At 37.8% G+C, this 24,976-nt stretch overlaps 1 protein-coding gene across 2 annotated transcripts in view; it reads right to left on the bottom strand.

Moving 5' to 3' along the window:
- Positions 1-18,057: 18,057 nt before the first annotated feature.
- Positions 18,058-24,976, bottom strand: part of EXO1 (exonuclease 1) — a 41,315-nt gene continuing 34,396 nt past the window's right edge. For both annotated transcript variants that reach the window (XM_007107889.3, XM_007107888.3), the window contains 2 exons: positions 22,906-23,099; positions 18,058-20,013 (listed from right to left, as the gene is read on the bottom strand). In XM_007107889.3, the coding sequence (XP_007107951.2) occupies positions 19,875-20,013; positions 22,906-23,099 (333 nt within the window). In that variant the 3' untranslated portion in view covers positions 18,058-19,874. The remainder of the gene's footprint in view (positions 20,014-22,905; positions 23,100-24,976) is intronic.

The following is a 24,976-nucleotide window of genomic DNA, read 5'->3' on the forward strand; positions in this document are numbered from 1 at the left end:
AGAGAGCTTCCCTTACAGAGGATCACTGCTGATCAGCACTTACTAGCCCGAGAGGCTTGTCTACTCATCCGCCAGGGCAGGTGGGGGCTGGGAGCTGAAGCTCAGGCTTTGGAGGTCAGATCCAAGGGAGAGGACTAGGGTTGGCTGCGTGAACACAGCCTAAAGGAGGATAGTGAGCCACAGCTAACTGCGAGTGAGTCCAGAAAAGAGTCTGGAACTGCCTAAGAGGGAAGAGACCATTGTTTTGGGTGCACGAGGGGAGGGGATTCAGAGAACCACCTAAATGAGCTCCAGAGACGGGTGTGAGCCACGACTATCATTGTGGACACCAGAAAAGGGCATGAGACACTAAGGTTGCTTCTGCAGCCACCAAGAAGCCTGTGTGCTAGCACAGGTCACTACCCAAACCTCCCCTCCTGGGAGCCTGTGCAGCCCGCCACTGCCAGAGGCCTGTGATCCAGGGACAACTTCCCCAGGAAAACACGCGACGTGCCTCAGGCTGCTCGAATGTCATGCTGGTCTCTGCCACCTCAGGCTTGCCCCACATTCCGTATCCCTCCCTCCCCCCAGCCTGAGTGAGCCAGAGCCCCCTAATCAGCTGCTATTTTAATCCCATACTGTCTGAGCGAAGAAGAGACGCCCTCAGGTGACCTACACGCAGAGACGGGGCCAAATCCAAAGCTGAACACCAGGAGCCATGTGAACAAAGAAGACAAAGGGAAACTTCACCCAGCAGCCTCAGTAGCAGCAAATTAAATCTCCACAGTCAACTTGATGTACCCTGCAACTGTGGAATACCTGAATAGACAATAAATCATCCCAAAATTGAGGCAGTGGACTTTGGGAAAAACTGTAGACTTGGGGTTTGCTTTCTGTATCTAATTTGTTTCTGGTCATATGTTTATCTTAGCTTAGTATTTAGAGTTTATTATTATCAGTAGATTTGTTTATTGATTTGGTTGTTCTCCCCTTTTTTGAATATATAGATACACAGATATTTTCTTTTTTTGTGTGTGAGTGTGTATATGTATGCTTCTTTGTAAGATTTGTCTGTATAGCTTTGCTTATACCATTTGTCCTAGAGTTCTTCTGTCTGAATGTTTTTTTTTTTTTAATATAGTGTTTAGCGCTTGATATCATTGGTGCATTTACTTGGTGTGGTTGCTCTCTTCTTTCATTCTGTTTAAAAATTTTTTTTATATTTCTTATTTTAATAACTTCATTTTATGTTATTTTAGTTTTTTCTTTCCTTCTTTCTTTTTTTGTCCCTTTTCTTCTGAGCTGGGTGGCTCACAGGGTCTTCGTGCTCCAGTCCGGTGTCAGGCCTGTGCCTCTGATGTGGGAGAGCCGAGTTCAGGACATTGCTCCAGCAGAGTCCTCCCGACTCCATGTAATATCAAATGGTGAAATCTCACCCAGAGACCACCATCTCAATGCTAAGCCCCAACTCTACTCAATGACCAGCAAGTTACAGTGCTGGAAACCCTATGCCAAACAACTAGCAAGACAGGAATACCACCCCGCCCATTAGCAGAGAGGCTGCCTAAAATCATCCTAAATTCACAGACACCCTAAAACACACTGGTGGATATGGCCCTGCCCACCAAAAAGACAGATCCCAGCACCACCTACCAGAAGTCACCACTCCCCTCCACCAGGAAGCCTACACAACACACTGAATCAACCTTAGCCACTAGGGGCAGACACCAAAATCAATGGGAACTATGAACCTGCAGCCTGTGAAAAGGAGACCCCAAACACAGTAAGTTAAGCAAAATGAGAAGACAGAGAAACAGACAGGAGATGAAGGAGCAAGGTAAAAATGCACCAGACCAAACAAAAGAAGAGGAAATAGGCAGTCTACTTGAAAAAGAATTCAGAGTAATGATAGTAAACATGATTCAAAATCTCAGAAACAGAATGGAAAAAATACAAGAAACACTTAACAACTTGGAAATAGAATGGAGAAATACAAAAAAACGTTTAACAAGGACATAGAAGAACTAAAGAGCAAACAAAAAATGATGAACAACACGATAAATGAAATTAAAAATTCTCTAGAAGGAATCAATAGCAGAATAAGTGAGGCAGAAGAACATATAAGTGACCTGGAAGATAAAATATTGGAAATAACTACCGCAGAGCAGAATGAAGAAAAAAGAATGAAAAGAATTGAGAACAGTCTCAGAGAACTCTGGAACAACAGTAAATGCACCAACTTTCGAATTATAAGGGTCCCAGAAGAAGAGAAAAAGAAAGGGACTGATAAGATATTTGAAGAGATTATAGTTGAAAACTTCCCTAATATGGGAAAGGAAAGAGTCAATCAAGTCCAGGAAGTGCAGAGAGTCCCATACAGGATAAATCCAAGGAGAAACACACCAAGACAAATATTAATCAAACTATGAAAAACTAAATACAATGAAAAACTATTAAAACCAGCAAGTGAAAAACAAGAAATAACGTACAAGGGAATCCCCATAAGGTTAACAACTGATTTTTCAGCAAAATTCTGCAAGCCAGAAGGGAGTGGCAGGACATATTTAAAGTGATGAAAGGGAAAAACCTACAACCAAGATTACTCTACCTAGCAAGGATCTCATTCAGATTTGATGGAGAAATTAACACCTTTACAGACAAGCAAAAGATAAGAGAATTCAGCACCACCAAACCAGCTTTACAACAAATGCTAAGGGAACTTCTCTAGGCAGGAAACACAAGAGAAGGAAAAGACCCAAAATAACAAACCCAAAACAATTAAGAAAATGGTAATAGGTACATACATATTGATAATTACCTTAAATGTAAATGGATTAAATGCTCCAACCAAAAGACATAGACTGGTTGAATGGATACAAAAACAAGACCCATATATATGCTGTCTACCCATTATATGGGTAGACATTATATGTCTACCCATTATATGCTGTCTACAAAAGACCCAGTTTAGACCTAGGGACACTTACAGACTGAAAGTGAGGGAATGGAAGAAGATATTCCATGGAAATGGAAATCAAAAGAAAGCTGGAGTAGCAATTCTCCTATCAGACAAAATAGACTTTAAAATAAAGACTATTACAAGACACAAAGAAGGATGCTACAAAATGTTCAAGAGATCAATCCAAGAAGAAGGTATAACAATTGTAAATATTAATGCACCCAACATAGGAGCACCAAAATACATAAGGCAAATGCTAACAGCCATAAAAGGGGAAATGAACAGTAACACAATCATAGTAGGGGACTTTAACACACCACTTTCACCAATGGACAGATCATCCAAAATGAAATTAAATAAAGAAACACAAGCTTTAAATGACACATTAAACAAGATGGACTTAATTGATACCTATAGGACATTCCATCCAAAAACAACAGTATACACTTTATTCTCCAGCGATCATAGAATATTCTCCAGAATAGATCGTATCTTCTTGATCACAAATCAACCTTTGGTAAATTTAAGTAAAATGAAACCATATCAAGTATCTTTTCCAACCAGAGTGCTATGAGACTAGATATCAATAACAGGAAAAAATCTGTAAAAAATACAAATACATGGAGGTTAAAGAATACACTACTGAATAACCAAAAGACCATAGAAGAAATAAAAGAGGAAATCAGAAAATACCTAGAAACAAATGACAATGAAAACACGATGACACAATACCTATAGGATGCAGCAAAAGCAGTTCTAAGAGGGAATTTTATAGCAATAAAATCCTACCTCAAGAAACAAGAAACGCCTCAAATAAACAGCCTAACCTTACACCTAAAGCAATTAGAGAAAGAAGAACAAAAAAAATCCCAAAGTTAGCAGAAGGAAAGATATCATAAAGATCAGATCAGAAATAAATGAAAAAGAAATGAAGTTAACAATAGCTAAAATCAATAACACTAAAAGCGGTTCTTTGAGAAGATAAACAAAATTGATAAACCATTAGCCATCAGATCAGAAATAAATGAAAAAGAAATGAAGTTAACAATAGCTAAAATCAATAACACTAAAAGCAGTTCTTTGAGAAGATAAACAAAATTGATAAACCATTAGCCAGACTCATCAAGAAAAAAAGGAAGAAGACTCAAATCAATAGAATTAGAAATGAAAAAGGAGAAGTAAGAACTGACACTGCAGAAATCAAGGATCATGAGAGATTACTACAAGCAACTATATGCCAATGGACAACCTGGATGAAATGGACAAATTCTTAGAAAAGCACAACCTTCCGAGACTGAACCAGAAAGAAATAGAAAATATAAACAAACCAATCTGAAGCAATGAAATTGAGACTGTGATTAAAAATATTCCAACAAACAAAAGCCCACGACCAGATGACTTCACAGGTGAATTCTATCAAACATAAAGAAGTGCTAACACTTATCCTTCTCAAACTCTTCCAAAATATAGCAGAGGGAGGACCACTCCCAAACTCATTCTATGAGGCCACCATTACCCTGATACCAAAACCAGACAAAGATGTCACAAAGAAAGAAAACTACAGGCTAATATCACTGATGAACATAGATGCAAAAATCCTCAATGAAATACTAGCAAACAGAATCCAACTGCACATTAAAAGGATCATACATCATGATCAACTGGGGTGTACCCCAGGAATGTAAGGATTCTTCAATTTATACAAATCAATCAATGTGATACACCATATTAACAAACTGAAGGATAAAAACCATGTGATCATTTCAATAGATGCAGAAAAAGCATTTGACAAAATTAAACACCAATTTATGATAAAAACCCTCCAGAATGTAGGCATAGAGGGAACTTACCTCAACATAAGCACCGAAATCTCTTGCATTCTTATATACTAATGATGAAAAATGTGAAAGAGAAATTAAGGAAACACTACCATTTCCTCTAAGATCAGGGACAAGACAATGTTATCCATTCTCACCACTATTATTCAACATAGCTTTGGAAGTTTTAGCCACAGCAATCAGAGAAGAAAAAGAAATAAAAAGAATCCAAATCAGAAAGAAGAAGTAAAGCTGTCACTGTTTGCAGATGATATGAGAACCCTAAAGATGCTACCAGAAAACTACTAGAGCTAATCAATGAACTTGGTAAAGTAGTAGGATACAAAATTAATGCACCGAAATCTCTTGCATTCTTATATACTAATGATGAAAAATGTGAAAGAGAAATTAAGGAAACACTCCCATTTACCACTGCAACAAAAAGAGTAAAATACCTAGGAATAAACCTACCTAAGGAGACAAAAGACTTGTATGCAGAAAACTGTAAGACACTCACAAAAGAAATTAAAGATGATACAAACAGATGGAGAGATATACCATGTTCTTGGATTGGATGAATCAACATTGTGAAAATTACTATACTACCCAAAGCCATCTACAGATTCAATGCAATTCCTATCAAACTACCAATGGCATTCTTCAGAGAACTCAAAAAAATATTTCACAATTTGTAGGGAAACACCAAAGACCCTGAATAGCCAAAGCAATCTTGAGAAAGAAAAACAGAGCTCTAGGACCATGCTCCCGGACTTCAGACTATAGTACAAAGCTACAGTAATCAAGACAGTATGGTACTGGCAGAAAAACAGAAATATAAATCAATGGAACAGGATAGAAATCCTAGAGATAAACCCATGCACTTATGGTCAGCTTATTTCTGATAAAGGAGGCAAGGGTATACAATGGAGAAAAGACAGGATCTTTGATAAGTGTTGCTGGGAAAACTTGACAGCTACATGTAAAAGAATGAAATTAGAACACTCCCTAACACCATACACAAAAATAAACTCAAAGTGGATTAGAGATCTGAATGTAAGGCCAGACACTATAAAACTCTTCAAGGAAAACATAGGCACAACACTCTATGACATAAATCATAGCAAGATCCTTTTTGACGCACCTCCTAGAAAAATGGAAATAAAAACAAAAATAAACAAATGGGACCTAATCAAACTTAAAATCTTTTGCACAGCAAAGGAAAACATAAACAAAATGAAAAGACAACCTCAGAATTGGAGAAAATATTTGCAAATGAAGCCACTGACAAAGGATTAGTCTCAAAAGTTTACAAGCAGCTCATGCAGCTCAATATCAAAAAAACGAACAACACAATCCAAAAATGGGCAGAAGACCTAAATAGACATTTCTCCAAAGAAGATATACAGATTGCCAAAAAACACATGAAAGAAAGCTCAACATCATTAATCATTAGAGAAATGTAAATCAAAATTATAATGAGGTATCACCGCACACCAGTTAGAATGGCATCATCAGAAAATCTACAAACAACAAATGCTGGAGAGGGTGTGGAGAAAAGAGAAGCCTCTTGTACTGTTGGTGGGAATGTAAATTGATACAGCCACTACGGATAACAGTATGGAAGTTCCTTAAAAAACTACAAATAGAACTACCATCTGACCCAGCAATCCCACTACTGGGCATGTGCCCTGAGAAAACCATAATTTTAAAGAGTCATGTACCACAATGTTCATTGCAGCTCTATTTACAATAGCCAGGACATGGAAGCAACCTAAGTGTCCATTCACAGATGAATGGATAAAGATGTGGCACATATATACAATGGAATATTACTCAGCCATAAAAAGAAACGAAAATTAATTATTTGTAGTGAGGTGGATGGACCTAGAGTCTGTCATACAGAGTGAAGTATGTCAGAAAGAGAAAAACGAAGTACGTATACTAACACATATATATGGGATCTAAAAAATAAATAAATAAGTTTCTGAAGATCCTAGGGACAGGACAGGAATAAAGATGCAGATGTAGAGAATGGACTTGAGGATATAGGGAGGGGGATGGGTAAGCTGAGAGAAAGTGAGAGAGTGTCATGGACATATGTACCCTACCAAATGTAAAATTGATAGCTAGTGGGAAGTAGCCACATAGCACAGGGAGATCAGCTTGGTGCTTTTTGAGCACATAGAGGTGTGGGAGGGAGGGAGACACAAAAGGGAAGGGATATGGGGATATATGTATATGTATAGCTGATTCACTTTGTTATACAACAGAAGCTAACACACCATTCTAAAGCAATTATACTCCAATAAAGATGTTTAAAAAACAAAAACAAAAAAACAAATCCACCAATGATAACAAGTGCTAAAAACTATACTACAAAAAACAAAAAACGAAAAAGAGACAGCATCCTAGGACAAATGGTAAAAGCAAAGCTGTACACACAAAACCACACAAAGAAGCATGCACATACTCACAAAAAGAGAAAAGGAAAAAATATATATTGTTGCTCCCAAAGTCCACCATCTCAATTTTCGGATGAATCGTTGTCTATTCAGGTATTCCAGTGATGCTGGGTACATCAAGTTGATTGTAGAGATTTAATCTGCTGCTCCTGAGGCTGCTGGGAGAGATTTCCCTTTCTCTTCTTTGTTCGCACAGTTGTTGGGGTTCAGCTTTGGATTTGGCCCTGCCTGTGCGTGTAGGTCACCTGAGGCCGTCTGTTCTTTGTTCAGACAGGATGGGATTAAAGTACCAGCTAATTAGGGGGCTCTGGCTCACTCAGGTGGGGGGTGGGGTGGGAGGGGTACGGATGCGGGGCGAGCCTGTGGCGACAGAGGCCAACGTGACGTTGCACCAGCCTGAGGCATGCCATGCGTTCTCCTGGGGAAGTTGTCCGTGGATCACGGGACCCTGGCAGTGGCAGGCTGCATAGGCTCCCGGGATGGGAGGTGTGGGGAGTGACCTGTGCTTGCACACAGGCTTTTTGGTGGCTGCAGCCGCAGCCTTAGCGTTTCATGCCCATCTTTGGGGTCCGCGCTGATAGCCGTGGCTCACGCCCGTCTCTGGATCTCCTTTAAGCAGCGCTCTTAATCCCCTCTCCTCGCGCACCCCAAAACAATGGTCTCTTGCTTCTTAGGCAGTTCCAGCCTTTTTCCTGGACTCCCTCCCGGCTAGCTGTGGTGCACTAGCCCCCTGCAGGCTGTGTTCACCCAGCCAACCCCAGTCCTCTCCCTGGGATCTGACTTCTGAAGCCTGAGCCTCAGCTCCAGTCCCTGCCCGCCCCGGAGGGTGAGCAGACAAGCTTCTAGGGCTGGTGAGTGCTGGTCGGCACTGATCGTCTGTGCGGGAATCTCTCTGCTTTGCCCTCTGCACCCCTGTTGCTGTGCTCTCCTTCGTGGCTCCGAAGCTTCCCCCCATCTCACCCCCCATCTCCACCAGTGAAGGGGCTTCCTAGTGTGTGCAAACTTTTCCTCCTTCACAGCTCCCTCCCAGAAGTGCAGATCCTAACCCTATTCTTTTGTCTCTGTTTTTTCTTTTTTCTTTTGCCCTACCCAGGTACGTGGGGGAGTTTCTTGCCTTTTGGGAAGTCTGAGGTCTTCTGCCAGCGTTCAGTAGGTGTTCTGTAGGAGTTGTTCCACATGTGGATGTATTTCTGATGTATTTGTGGGGAGGAAGGTGATATCCACGTCTTACTCTTCTGCCATCTTGAAGGTCTCTCCCTGGGTTTTGTTTTCTCAAGGAACAGGATATCACAGGCATCCCCTGAGGAGTTCAATGTCTTACTGGGATCTTGCCAGGGAGCTTCACTCGGATTCCAGCAACTTCCTCCCTTTTGGTTGCTGTGAACGTTTAAGATTAAATGAACACATCAGCATGGAACAGAAGTCTGTATCTTCTTCTCTCCCTGTCTCAAGGGCCAAAACCCAGCTATTCTGAGAACTTTACCTAAGCTCTTTCTCTGCTTGAAAGGTCTGAGGCTTGGGCTTTTCTGTGGAGTCTGCATTTTGCTCAACAGCTGTGTCTGTGTGTGATTTAAAAAAAAAAAAATTCTCACAACCAGGACCTAACTCATTCTTCCAGCTGCTTCCAAATTGCCTGTAGGATCCCAAAGGAGGCTTTTATGTAGGGCTGTGTTACATCAGCCTCTCCATCCCTCCCTTTTCCAGATTCCCCCTCCCTGGGCAGGAGCAGGTCAGTTCTGAGAATGGAAATGGAACAGCCACCTTCTTCTGGTTAAAGAAAGTCACTTCGCTCACTGCCATTTAAAAATTTGTCTTTGCTAAAGAAATTAAGATTTACAATGTAGTGCATTGGTCATCACTATAAATGGTCCTGTGACCTAAGGAGTTATGGATAGAAACAGTCTTGTGTGAGGACATTTTAATACTATAGTAATGAAGCAAGTTGAAGATCAATTCACCTTACCCTGAAATATGCTGCTATTTTTCACAGTAAGAAATAGGTATTCCAGAAAGGTTGAGTAATTTGTCCAGATAAAAAGATATAAAGCCAGAGTTAAAATCCAGGTGTGTATCAAAGTAGTATTATACTCTGCAGCTTACCAACATATTTTGTCATATTTTGTACATGGTCTAGGTAAATGTGTGTAGGTCTAGGAATGTGTGTAGAACACTTATTATCATTCTCAGGATCTTGCATTTAAAAGATGATGAAACTGAGATCCATGGAAATTGACTCACTGGCCTAGGGTCAAATGGACAGAGACAGATCCAGTTCTCCTTGTTCTCAGACCAGGGTGTTCCACACCATCATGCTTCTTTTATGCATTAATTATGGTTTTAGTGATTCAGCTTCCCCATTTGATGCTGACCACCTCCTTACCTCACATCCAGGAGCACAGTGGTCCCTCTGCATTATTCAGAGCCATCCATGTTCTGAGAATAAATAGGACCATTTGGATCTTCTCCGCTGTCTCTGAAGGTACCATGATCTTCACAGGTCATCCCTGGTTCCATTCCATGCAGGACAGTGGACAATAAAAATTCTTCAGCCTAATGATGATGACATAGAGAAAAGTGACCAAACGTTCTCCAGATTTGTTGAGGGACAGAAAGAAAAGTAGGTTATTCTGCTCTTTACATAACTACTTAAAAATTTCTCCTTTTTTTTTTTTTTAAATTTTGCTTTTCCTTGCCTAGGAAACTAGGACAGTAGTTGCTGGACTCACTCTGAGTCCTTTAGTCCAGAGGGAGGAGAGGGAACTTGGCTTCAGTAGTTAGAAGGGTGTCTTAGAAGGCCTCCAGAACGTAGAGCCACTCCTCCATGGACAGCATCCTTTCCCGACCCTACACAGGCCCAGTGGAGTAAGTTGGGGCAATGACTTGAGGTGCTAGAATCCAGTTATGGTCTGACAGTCTTCCACAAAGACATGATTGCCTTGGGACCATTTTCTCTTCCCTTGCTTGAACTCCCCCTTCCTCCCCAGCTCCCCCAATATCATCTAACCAATCCCTTAAGCTCTGGGCTTTCAAAATGTCTTTTCCATTGCTCAAGAAGAAAGACTCCTACATATTTCATATTAACTTTATAATATTTTCCTTTCATAGCTACTTATATTTTATTTAAGAAAAGTAATCATTATTACCATTAAATGGTTCTATAGTTAGGATAGGCTATGCAGTAAGAAATATACCCCTAAATTTAATAGCTAAACATAAAAAGGTTCATTCTTACCCACATTACAGTCCAGTACATGTAGAAGGCTCCCCATCTGGCACTGTTCCAGAAGAAATTCAGGTGCGTATGCTGCTTTACACTTGCAATTCTGTCATCTCAAAGTCCTTTGTTTCCACAAGGTTAGATGAGAAAAATAGGTGGAAAAGACACACTTACACTTAGCCTTCTCAGACTTAACGTGCTTAAGGTGGTACCTACTGAGTGTTCATTCACCTTCCATCGATGAACATTAATCATACGACCCTAGCTATAGAGAGGCGTCTAACATAATCACTACTTTTTCCACCACAATGATTATATTCCAAGCAACTCCTATGTTCTTTATTAATTTTATATTTTAATATTCCACAAGAAAAGTGTGCTCTGGGAGTTATACCACTTGGGGCTGAACTCTGGATCTATCACCTACTAGCTGTGTGACCTTGTGCCAATTGATAAACCTCTTTCTCTGCCTCAGTTACCCTGTGCGTAAAATAAAAATAAAAATAAAAATAATATCTACTTTGTGGGACTGTGAGCATCAAATGAATTAGTTAATATATGCAAACACTTAGAACAATGGCTTATACATACAACTCAATAAGCATAAATTAATGTTTTCACCATTTGGTTGATGAATAGCCTGAGGATCAGAGGGGTAACACAGTCTATGAAAAAGACAAGGTCAGTCTGGACAACAGACTTGGCTTATCAACATCACAAATGTCTTCATCATCACTATTATCCTTCATTGGAATAGGGAGGAAGCACACTTACTGTGTTTGACACTGTGCTTGCTAATCACTACCTATATTTTCTCAGTTATTTCTTCTGAAAAAAGAGAACTGAAGCTCAGAGAAACAGAATAACATGCTCTGGATTGCACAGTTGGTGGGATTTGAACAACACAAAAACCATGCTCCTAATGTGTTCTGGAATTTTAAATTAAAAACTTGGGAGTAGAAAATCTTGTGGTCTTAGGGGAAATATTTTCTGAAACATTTCTCTAGCAGCCTCCTCATCCCAGCAGTTCTTAAATGGCCAGCCTGTCACCCCACTGTATAGATCTTCAAAGTTCAGATCAAAATGAAGAATGCACCCTCTATTCCCCCGAATGCGAAGACTATTTCTTCCTTACTCCCCAAACACCATTATAGATGGTCGCTTCAGAAATCAAAAGATGGCATCCCAGAACAAAGGTGAGTAGGCTGCCTTCAGGTCCTTTGGATGTCAGGGTAAATGATTTAAAGTCCTGCCCCACAGCTCCAAAAATCCACTGTCATATTCCTTGGTCTCCTTTCATGAGTCACCTTTGCAGGTGTTTGTGTCTTATGGAAAAAAAGCTGTTCTGACATCAAAGCATCCCTTGGACAGGAAAGTAGAAAGGGGAAAATAAGCCTAACATGGGTTTGGAACACAATTTGGAAACCAGGTTGGGGAAGGTGGCAGGCCTTGATGGACTCAGCCACAGAGGGAGTTGCAAGCCCATTTTTCTAAGATCCTAGGCAAATTCTTGCTTTCTGCACCTCATTATTTATTGTAATGTATTCCTGAAGACACCTGGCCATTGGCCCTGTGGCCTCCTAAGAAACCTCCATTTTTAGAATGGTCTGGTTAAGCTAGTTTCACTTTTCTGTAAACATATTCTGTGCATCCCTTTCTCTAAGCTTTGGTCATGGAAAGCATCCTCCTCATCCCAACTGCCTCTTATCTATCTTCATTTCCTACACCCCATTTAAGCACAGTCAGGTTCCAAATTCTAAAAAGGTCCCAAAGAAGAGATATCTATTTCTCTGGGAATATTTGCTACAGGTACAACTCATATCGGACTAATATGACCAAGCACATGTATATTTAACTTTTCTTGTGTACATGACATATAAATGGCTCTGGCTCATTCCCATCAACCATTTCCTTCAAACTGTAGAAGATATAGAGGTAACCAAGACACAGAACCTACCCTCATTGAGTGGCCACACTTGAACATTCCTTTCTTGTCTCTGTTCTGCATTAATTGGGCCATTTGTTGCCTAGGTCTAATCTTATCTAAGACAAAAATATACCTGTGAAACACCCTAACAGGAATGGTATCCAGAATGATTTATATCATGAAATGGAGTAAACCTTCCAAGGAAGGCTGTCAAGTGTTTCTCCCTCTTCTAGCCCCTTTTCTGTAAACTGACTTTATATATATTTGTGGCTAATAAAATTACTAAAACATTCTTATTTTGGTTTAATAAATTAGCTTTAAAATCTTAATTACCATGAAACCGAGAGGTTCTTCACTTTTTTCCAAAATGCAGTATTGAAATATTTGATGCAACATTGTTTAAATACTGAAAACATTATCTAAATATTAAGAAATAAGTAAATTATGACATGCATTTTGTGGAGTTAAAGAGGGTAATTAATGGTAAAATAATCTATGTATATTAACAGGAGGAGATTTCAAATCCTATGTGGATTAAAAAAAGTTAGTTTCAGAAATTATGTTTTAAAGAAGTCACAGACCCAGCAATCTCACTACTGATCATATACCCTAAGAAAACCATAATTCAAAAACATACATGTACCGCAATGTTCATTGCAGCACTGTTTACAATAGCCAGGACATGGAAGCAACCTAAATGTCCAACGACAGATGAATGGAAAAAGAAGAAATGGTACATATATACAATGGAATATTACTCAGCCATAAAAAAGAATGAAACAGTAATTTGTAATGAGATGGATGGACCTAGAGTCTGTCATGCAGAGTGAAGTAAGTCAGAAAGAGAAAAACAAATATCGTATGCTAACACATATATGGAATCTAAAAAAAACAGCACTGATGAACCTAGTGGCAGGGCAGGAATAAAGATGCAGATGTAGAGAATGGACTTGAGGAAACTGAGGGGGAAGGGGAAGCTCAAAGTGAGAAAGTAGCATTGACATATATACATTACCAAATGTAAAATGGATGGCTAGTGGGAAGCTGCTGCATAGCACAGGGAGATCAGCTGGGTGCTTTGTGACCACCTAGAGGGGTGGGATAGGGAGGGTGGGAGGGAGGCTCTAGAGGGAGGGGATATGGGGATATATGTATACATATAGCTGATTCATTTTGTTGTAGAGCAGAAACTAACACAACATTGTAAAGCAATTACACTCCAATAAAGATATTTAAAAAATAAAGGCCTTGATATATAAAAATAAATAGATAAATAAATTAAAAATAAAAGAAGTCACAGAAAACAAAACTTCATAAAAAATAAAATACCCACCAATCAGACAATAGGGAAGAATAGGATTGGGGGTATTAATCAAAAGAGACTTGAAGTTGGTCTGTAATGTTGGAATTTTTATAACAATATATTTTGTGCCCTACTTGTATTATTAAAAGAAACACAATAAAACATTGTATGCTAGGGTGAGTTTTTAAATAGACTTAAGGGCTTCCCTGGTGGCGCAGTGGTTGCGCGTCCGCCTGCCGATGCAGGGGAACCGGGTTCGCGCCCCGGTCTGGGAGGATCCCACATGCCGCGGAGCGGCTGGGCCCGTGAGCCATGGTCGCTGGGCCTGCGCGTCCGGAGCCTGTGCTCCGCAACGGGAGAGGCCGCAGCAGAGGGAGGCCCGCATACCACAAAAAATAAATAAATAAATAAATAGACTTAAAAGTTGTGGAATTCTCTTCAGACCTTAAGCAAAGTGGAGGAGCTGCCCTCTTGTGGTGCTTTTGGAACAGTCTTTAAATAGTTACTCATAAATCAAAGAATTTACTGTTTGGTTCACAGAATTTTGGAGTTGTAATTTCTGAGTTAGAGGTCAACCCCTCATGTTTGTCCTGTGAGAAAAAAGAAGACAACAAAGGTTCAGTGGTTTACCCAAGGTCACTTCGAGTTTTCGGCAAGTCAGAATTATAAATCAAATCTTCTGATCCCTATCTGGAATTCAGTTATTCTTCTGCCTCCCCTAAACCATGAATGGTCAACAAGTGTTAAACACTGACATTGTGTTTAGAGAGACTTCAGGTGCTATACAATATACAGTGCCTGGTAGCCGTAAGTCATTTAATAAGAATGTGGAATGCTGACCATATTGCCAGGAACTTGCTGGGGGTTGAGAAACAAAGGTGGATAACACTTTCTGTAGTGGATTGTAAAGTCAAATATAATGCATCTAGTCATTAAACAAGCAACAAGTAACAAGCAACAACAGTCTATTGCTGCAGAGGGGCGAGGGGTTGGAGATAGACCCCTTATGAGGCACAAGTGCATGAGGAAGGCTAAAAACTGAGGATAGAGCAGGAACACTGAAAACAAACAAAACTAAAAACGCTAGCACCACACTAGAGGAATTTGAAGTTAGTGGTGCACTTGTCATAGCAATAACAAACCCAAACCAGTTAAACTCCTGACGAGGGTTTACAATGTCACACTCTAACCCTAGTGGAAGAGGCATGCCCATTTCCAGGCATATCATTTACTTCAGTCACTACTGTTCTATATCAACATATGGCATGCAAATCAATTAAAAAATATGAGACACACACACACACACACACACACACACACACACACAATAAAGAAAAAGAAAACAATGTCAAGACACAAGATACAGAACCAGACTCAGAGATGACCCAGATATTAGAAATACCAGAAAAGGTATTTAAAATAACTATAGGTAATATGCCTTGTGTAAAATATGGATAATATGTGCATGAACATATTGGGGGAATGTCAGTAGAGAAATGGAAACTGTAAATTAGAAATGCTAGAAATAAAAACAAAAAGCTCAAGGAAAGAATTGGTTAACTAGAAAATGGGTTCATAGAAATTACCTGAACTGAAAAACAAAAACAGAGTAGAAAGTAATCATTACAGCACTAATAGCTGTGGGACAATTTTGAGCAGTCTAACATGTGCAGTTGGAATCCCAAAAGAGAGAATGGGAACTACACAGGGAAATGGGACTGGGAATCCTACTGCTCAGTTTATTTTCACTTTATCCCTTCTTTTCAGCATTGAACCTCACCTTTCCCTCAGCTGTGCTTCATGTCTTTCAAGATCAGAGGCTGTCTGGTGCCAATTGTCAAGAGTTAACTTTGGGAAATAAGGATAGTTGCTTGATTCTGTGCACTAGGGACAGGATATGTGGCATCGAATTGCTGCCGTTCCTCTATTCTAAGGTACACATTTTAACATTTTTGAGAATAGTGTGTACCTTAAAGTTGATGGAGATTTTTTCCAATGGTACGTAAAATAATGATGCATCTTACAATCAATTACATCTTCAATTTAATGGAATACTAATACTATTAAAAAATTACTGTAAAACAGAAAATATGAAAGACCACACAAAACAAGTAAATGGCTTAATAAATTATAAGGCCAACATTTTACTTTATGATATGGATAGCCTAGTAAGTTATTATAAGCAAACTCTGACATAAAATACACCACCCAGGAAATAAAACTTTGCCAGCAATTCCCAGAATCTGTTCCATGTGCTTTGCTTTAATATCAATGTCCAACCACCCCACCCCCTGTAACCACCACCCTAAATTTTATGGTTATCACTTCTTTATATTTCTCTATTGTTTAATCACCAGAGTGTGCATCCCTACATAATCTAGTTTAGTTCTGTCCTTTTTTTAATATGGAATTTTCCTCTCCATACCCTTCCTTACAATTTATCTGTTGAGAATCCAAGAGCATTTAACCTGTAGTTTCTTGCAGACTGGATTTTGCTAATTGCACACTCATGTTGCAGTCTCACACGTTCCTCTGTCCTCTGTATTTCCTGCAATTCGGCAGCTGGATCCAGAGGAATGATCAGACTCATCTCCAATCCCTTGGCAAGACTACAGAGGATGCTGAGTTCTTTCATTATGAGACATAAAATGTCTGGTTATGATGTTAATAGCAGCTGATGCTCAACGCCTAAATCCATTAATCCACTGGGGGTTGCAAAATAGTGATATTATCTCTCTTTCATTATTAGAACAGTAAAAAGAGATTTGTTTTATTACCCATTGGTACAGTACAGACACGGAAAATGCCTGATATTTATTTTATTTTCCCATATTCAAGATAATGAATTGATATTCTATCATCCTCTGAAGGTGACCAATTTTTTAAAATATGTTTATGATGGGTTCCAGTAAACAATTATTATCTTTTCAAGATCAAATTCTCCCATGTTTGGACAGTGGGGGCCTCTTCAGGTGTCTCCTTAATCATTTTGAAATTACATTAGAAGTCAGTAAAGGCTTCTGTTTTAAAAAGATATCCCAGGCTTGTCTTACACTTCCTTTCCAGTCTATTTTTCCAAGAAGCTCTCATTTCTTTCAGTGAAAAATGGTATTTTAAGACTACAAGCTGAGTGATAGGGATGCTCATTGGTACTGGATTGGTTCATTTTTTTCTGGGTCTCTTCAGTGTGTATATATATGTATGTACATGTATATATATAGTATGTGTGTATATACATTCATAAGTCTCTATCAGTACTCCCAGCTCAAGTTTATAACTACATTTAAAAAAAATTAACCTGTTCTGTATTTTATCTGCATCTCCTTTCTCTAGACATTAAGAATCCTGCTTCTCAAGAAAATTGGGGATGAATTAAAATATCCCATAAATATTCATTTATTCTATCCCACATTATATACAGAATGGTGCTAAAATAACAATATCAGACTACTACTACGAGCTAAACCAAATGTTTTGCATATGGTCTCTCCTCTGTAGTTGTACTACCTGTGTCATATGGACATACAGCCATTGCATATCATACTCTCCCTTTTAGCTCTCAAATTTTTAATTGTACAAGTCACTATGTTTGATGGTCACCACCAATCTTTATGGTGCTGTTTCTCTATTTTAGTTATTTTCTGATTCCTCAGGAAGAGCTTAGCAAGCAATATTTTCCAAATTCTTGTTCGATGGATAAGTTTGTGCCCTTTATAATTGAAAGTTGATTTTGTTGAACATAAAAGCCTTTGCTTATATTTTCCCTTGAGTATTTTTAACACGTTACTCCATTTTCTTCATGTATAAAGAATAATTGTGGAAAAGTCTGGTGATCTTTTTTTTTTTCTTACATGTCACTTGCTGTTCTTGCCTACCCAGAGGATTTTTCCTTTCTTTAAAGTAACTTGTTGTCACTTATGTCTTGGTGTTGGCAGTTTTGGATCAATAATCTTGGGTATAATAGTGCATTTAAAAAATATTATTTCAAATCTTTTAAAAATTAACAAAGTTTTCTGAAAATAAGGGTTTTTTTTCCTTCAGAGACTCCTATTATTTGTATATTGGACCTTCTGCCTCATCTTCACCATCTGTCACTTCCTACTCTTTTAAAGTGTTTTTTCCATTTTGTTTTGATTTTTACCTATTTCTTTTAAGGCATCATCTATCTGTATGTTTATTTGCTTGTGTTCCTTCTAGTTTAGCCTTAATTTCCGAATTTTTTTTCTAATCCTTTCCTGAGCTTATCTTTTTTTTTTCTTCTGAGTTTTTCCCATTCTAAATTTCCTTCATATCCTACATTATTTTCTTAATAACTTCTAGCACATTTTGAAATAGACTGGTTTTGATCTGCTCTGGGGACCTTTCTGGTAGATTTTCATTATTTGTAAAGATGTTATTCTGCTCTTGACTCTTTTAAATCAATTTTGTAAGGGATTGATCTAAAAACTTTTATGTGGTTTCTTTTTAAGTAAAAATAATTTTCTTTAACTTTGAGGCATGAGTCATGGGAGCTTCTCAAACCTCAGCTGTTTTGTTGTTGTTGGGTTTTTTGTTTTTGTTTTCAGTGTTCAAAAACAAAAACAGTGTTCTGCTGAGATTTCTTGGTCAACAATTCCTCCCTTCACTGTATTTAACCTTATCTTCCTTTGTGTCTATTGTCACTCTCCTTCTCAATTTTGGTTTTACAGCCAGCAGTTTCTCTTCTGTGGAGCCTTGACAAATATGACAAATCATTTCAAAAGTTCATATGGACTACATTGCTTCATTCCTTCAGACATTACTGTAGGTCTCCTGCACTCACTCACCACTGGAATGCTCAAAGCCTCTCCCAGTTTCAAATGGCTGTTTGCAACTTGGCCTGCTATGTGTTTCAACAATCATTCTATATAAGTTTTGTTCTCAGGTCCATTAGATGCCCTATTGCCATCCTCTACTTCTCCCAAATACATGCCAGTACCACTTTGTGGTCTTGTGGCTTTTGGTAGCTTGTCTTCACCCACTTATATTTCAGGATTTAGGTATATGATGCCATCTAAATTTGTTGTAATGTTGTTCATTAGCATTTTGACTTTGCTATCCAGTTGCTGCTATGCAACGGTTCGGAGATTGACAAACTACAGCACCGCTGCCATCTTGCCTTTCTTAATTTATTCTATAACAGGAAACATTCACAGAAAGTTCAAGTTTGCTTTTGTTCTTTGTATTTGATCTTTTCCAGATTGTTTTTAAAAATTTTTGTCTCCTTTTAACATTTTTATGCTGTTTCTTACAATGTTATGTTTTTTGTTCCACTCTGACCTCCTCTACTAAGTCTCATTTAAAAATTAAAATGCTCTGGATCCCTTTCCTTTATCCTCTATATCTCAGACACTTTTACAATTCCTTTACTTCCTGTCAGATTGTCACTTACCTCACTTCCTTACTTCAGACCTTCACTTGCATAGCTGGTTTTTTTTCCAAGAATCTATTTCTTTGCAGAGTATGTACACATCATAGACCCTGCAGCTTTAGTATTTTACATTGCACCTAGGACACTAGTTTTAAATATATGTTAAGGAATTTTTAGCCCACACTTCAAAAAAGACATATAAGAGAAACAGGCTATTTTGAAGTTTAAGAATATTAATGATATAAGAAGTAGTTCCTTTCATATGATGCTGAAACCAATTTCTTTTACTGTCAATCTGTAACCCAACCAAACTCTTCAGGGAAAACAGAGCACTGCCCCATTTATGCAATGATCTTTAACCCTTCCAACTACCCCTCCCATCCCAGCAACTGCATTTCCAATTCAACCCTGAAAGACAGACAGGAAAGGCAGGTGAAAACACTATAGCTCAAAGAAACACAGTAATTTCCTCTAGTATAAAATGACCACAGAATTGTGGTTTTCCATTTACCGTCCTTGTACTTGACAACATTACAGAAATCTTTAGAGCAGATTTTTTTAAGTTCCAAGGGACTTGCTCAATTAACATTAAAACTTCGAAAACCTGTCAAAACCAAAATTATTTCTCTAGTTAGCTTATGAAAATATAAAAAGCTGAACAAAAACAGTTACATAGTTAATATACAAAATGTACTCTATTTAAAAATAAATAGCATAGATCTAAGAACAAATCTTTCATACTGATAACTGCTTCATTCTCAAACAGGACATGAAATTGACAGAGATTCTCTTGTAGGCAACAGCCTCCCAGCTGCCTGTGTTTATTGGAATATTGCTCTCTGAACATGCATACAGTCAGAATTGTTAAATATATCCTCTTCTTCTGGAGTTAGTTGGATGTTATCTTTGACTGGAGACAGGGGATCTGGCTTCTTACAAGAAGGAAGCTTTTCAGAATCTCTGCAAAAGATAATATAATAAAATGAATTTATTGGGTGTTTTTAGGGTAGTGTTTATTAGAAAATAATCTACCTGGACAAAATAGAGGTATATAAAGAGGATAAGACCCTCTACTGTATAATTTGTCTCAATTTACTATATATGACACATTCAGGTTCTCCTCTGAGTATGCCCAATAAAACTTGAGTTTTGCTTCTTAGTACCCATGACTGCTTTCTAAATCACCTTTCAAAGTAGGTGCCAAGGCACTACTAAATATATACTAGCTAAGGCAGAATGGTTCCAATAAACAAACTTTAGTTCTTTTCTCTCTAGAACCCTTCTCAAGTCTGGCTGAGGACCAGCATGAATGAAGCATAAACAAATGTTTAAGCCCTATCTTTTAACTCCTCCCCTTCTCCCAACTTTTGGAAGGAAGTTCTATGTCTATAAAAATTAATCCTATTATGAAGATAACAAAACTGATCCTATGTCCTGTCAACAAAAATTCAACAGGAGTAATTAAGTCTTATTTTTCTAAAAGGCATTTAAGAATACTGTTGCACCCTTAATTTCCCTCTAGTAGCAGTTCTCAAAGTATGATCCACAGACGCCTAAAAATTCCCAAGACACTTTCAGGGGGTTTGTAAGATCAAAACTATTTTCATAATAATATTTAGACTTTATCTGCCTTTCTTACTGTGCTGACATTTGTACTGATAATCCAAAAGCAGAACTGAGTAAAGCTGCTGGCAACTTAGGAGGAATCAAGACAGTAGCACCAAACTGTTTAAGAAATACTAATAGTATTAAAAAAAGTCAATCTCAAGAACATTCTTGATGAGGTAGTAAAAATAATAAATTTTATTAAATCTCAACCCTCTCAACTTCTTAACATTCTGTGACAAAATGAGAAACACACAGAAGTCACTTTTGTTACATAATGAAGTATGATGGCTATCTCAAGTAAAAGCATGTGTGACACCATGATTATTCAAATTTAGTTATTTGGCAAAGGGCTTCTCTAGAATGAACAAAGAGAGACTGTTTGTTACTTCCAAGAAAAAAACCTAACAGTATTTGTTGCCAATGACAAAACTCAAGCTTTCAAGTGAAAATTAGGATTTTGGAAAACTGATATCTGTCACTTGACAGCTTCCCAGTACTTAAAGACTTTGCTGATAAGATTGTGATTTTTAAATACTGTATAATGAAATGTGTCAACAATTGGAAGATAAGCACAACTCAATAAACCCACATTTTCCAAATACTCAATGCCAATGTTATAAAATCATGCATGAGTAAAAGATGCACACAAAGTACAATATGGACCAATGGACTGTAATGTTACACAGAGTATAAAAAGTCACTTTATATGGTTTCATATTCTACATTACAACTAACTTTTAAGAAACTACCACTGTTGAATTTTGGTGTAAAATAAAAGAAGAAAAGTTACAATTAAATAAAAATACTATTATGCTAAAATGCATTTTCCAATTACAAATACAGGTGGGGCCAGACTTTCTTCATATAATTCAACCAAAGGAACATTTCATAACAGATCAAACACAGAAGCAGATATAAGAATGCAGCTCAGTTCCATTAAACTAGACAGCAAAGAATTGCAAAATTATAAAACAATGTGATTCTCACTTTTTTTGTTTTGAAAAACATAGCTATTTTTGTAAAAATATACTATCAATTTTAAAATGTAATGAGATTGTTATTTAAAAATAAACAAATATTTTTAAATGTCCATTTTAATTCCTAAGATGGTTAAATGTTGACAAATATAACCCACATAAACCAAAGTACTTTTGGGCACTCAATAATTTTTAAGACTAAAAAGGGTTTCTAAAGGCAAACAGTTTGAGAACTGGACTTCCCTGGTGGTCCAGGGGGTAAGGCTCTGTGCTCCCAATGCAGGGACCCAGGTTTGATCCCTGTTCAGGGAACTAGATCCTGCATGCATGCCGCAACTAAGAGTTCGTATGCTGCAACTAAGAAGCCCGCATGTTGCAACTAAGAAGCCCGCATGCTGCAACTAAAAAAGATGCTGTGTGCCGCAACTAAGACCTGGCCCAGCCAAAATAAATAAATAAATATTTTTTTAAAAAAGTTTGAGAACTGCTGCTATATGGTTTAATCTAGACTTAACACCATGTAAAGTAAAAACATAATTGTCCAGCACTTATTACAAAGTGTTTCCACTCATACTATCTCATTTGATTGTGATAACATTTCTATTAGGTAAGGTTTAATCTTATCATCCCATGTAAATCACCTCCCCCCTTCCCTCCCTCCCTTTCTCTTTGTGTTTATTCTTAGCACATTTGCTTTAATAAGAACAAGAAAATAAAGTAATTATAAATCTATGCTACTTTTTGGCTAATTTTGTTGTCTAATGGATGCAATTTGGTTAAAAAAATGTAGATATATAGAGGGTCAATTCTCTTAAAACAGTGTTTGCTACATACATTAGAAATCTGGTTAATTCATCATATAAACTCATTGATTCTTCCCATTTTAGATGTGATAATTTAGGGAAACAAACTGCTTTAAATCCAGACGTACCATAGAGCATTACCTTCCCACTCCCATGTCTACAACATTTAGAAGGAAAGAAAAATAAGACACTTAAGGCCTGGAAAAGTAATTTGCTTAACAACAGAGAGATCCCAAAGCCAGATTGAGAACTGAGGTTTTTAGTTTGCCACCTTTTCACTAAAAGAAGGTAAAGAAACTGAAGTTAAATATCCTTACAGTCAGCTAAAGGGACTAGAGGAAAATAATTCTCTTAGGGTAAGAGAAAAAGAAGTTGATTCATATGAAAATAGAAAGAGGGACAGGGATTGAAATTACAGAAAAAAATTATTTACCATTTTAGAGTAAGTTACAAAGATAACTCACTTTTTAAATACAAAATTTTTCCAGAGTTCATTGATTTTTATCTGCAATCCTGGCTTGTTCTCGGCATTATGATGATTTCTCTTATGGATGCTTGATGGCTTCTTGCTCAGCCCACTGACTCTGGCAGGTATTAAAGGTTTGATCTTGGTTGTAGAAAGATTGTCCACAGAACTAGATTTATACAGCCCAGGAACCTGAAGATTAAATGCCTGTTTTAATACTATTCTGTTAAAGCAACTACCTTTATTTAATTTCAAACTATTAGTTATACACTGGAACAAAAAATAACCTATAATCGATGTGCAAAAGTGTGCTTATAAACGTCTACAAAAATTATCATAATATTTTCACCAGGTAATACAAGTACCTGGCACTAAATCAAAAGAGTATAAAAGAACAGACAGAAAAGTGAGTCTCCCTTACACCCTCACTGCCTTTAGGCAGTCACTGCTATCAGTTTCCTGTACAACCACTGAATTCATTCACACACACACACACACACACACACACACACACACACACACACACCCCACATAACTGGCAGCATACTACAAAATGTCATGTACTTTGTTTTTCTTTCCTAATATATTTTAATTTTACTTAACATTGTATCTTGGAGATTTTTCCATTTTACATGTAGAAGTGAATTTTGTTTTGAATAGGTTGCCTGTTTTTTCCATCGTATAAATGTGCCATAATTTACTTCAACAGATCTCTACTGACATTTAAGTTGAATCCATTGGTTTTTTTTTTAATTGAGGTATAATTTACAACATTGTGTTAGTTTCAAGTGTATAGCAAAGTGACTCAGTTATATATACATATATATTATATATATATTTTTTCAGATTCTTTTCCATTATAAGTTATTACAAGATACTGAGTATCGTTCCCTGTGCTATACAGTAGGTCCTTGTTGTTTTATATATAGTAGTAGGTATGTTAATCCCCAACTCCCAGTTTATTTCCCCATCCCTGCCCCTGCTATCCCCTTTGGTAACCATAAGTTTGTTTTCTATGTCTGTGAGTCTATTTCTGATTTGTAAATAAGTTCATTTGTATCATATATTTTTAGATTCCACAAATAAGTGATATTATATGATATTTGCCTTTGTCTGACTTGATTTTTTTTTTTTTTTTTTGCGGTACGCAGGCCTCCCACTGTTGTGGCCTCTCGCGTTGCAGAGCACAGGCTCCGGACGCACAGGCTCAGCAGCCATGGCTCACGGGCCCAGCCGCTTCACAGCATGTGGGATCTTCCCAGACCGGGGCACGAACCCGGTTCCCCTGCATCGGCAGGCGGACTCTCAACCACTGCCCGCTACACAGCATGTGGGACCTTCCCGGACCGGGACATGAACCCGTGTCCCCTGCATCGGCAGGCGGACTCTCAACCACTGCACCACCAGGGAAGCCCTGAATTGATTTTTATGCTGTGTGAAATATGGAGCCATTAAAATTTTGTTGTTTTTTTGGATAGTAGGAGTGTAGTAATATAAAACAAGGCTTTAAAATTAATGAATCTAGTAGAGGGTGTATAAAGAATGGAAGGACTCACACATGAAAGATGAAATCTTGAATTAGGATGTTGGTGATGGGAAAAGGGAGAGCAAGAAATAAGACAAAGAAATAGGATTTAGATAGGTATAGTTATTTGGTTGTTTTTCTTTAACCCTTGAAAAAGAAGGATCCAACTGGAGGTTATAAGGAAAGAGGACAACTGTAAGATTTTGAAACTAAGTGACATAGAACAAATATTATAATTTTATATAACTGATAAAAATGCTCTGAGAAGTACTGGTTAGAGGTTAAAAAAATATGAGTTTGATTTTAGATACTGAATTTGGATACTAGGGAGCAAGAGGAAGGTTCATCTGGGGAGTTGTCACCAAAACAGAAGTGACAGTTAAAACACTGACAATGCAAATCTGACAGAAAGAATAAAAATAATAAAAAGATGATGGTTTAATGTCCTCCTTTTGAGGACATTAAACCATCATCTTTAATATAACTCCTTTTGAGAAAGTATTTTCTACATCTCTAATCCTATCATTGTGAATAATTTTGGTAT

Source organism: Physeter macrocephalus, chromosome 4, assembly GCF_002837175.3.
Source record: "Physeter macrocephalus isolate SW-GA chromosome 4, ASM283717v5, whole genome shotgun sequence".
NCBI classification, from domain to species: Eukaryota; Metazoa; Chordata; class Mammalia; order Artiodactyla; family Physeteridae; genus Physeter; species Physeter macrocephalus.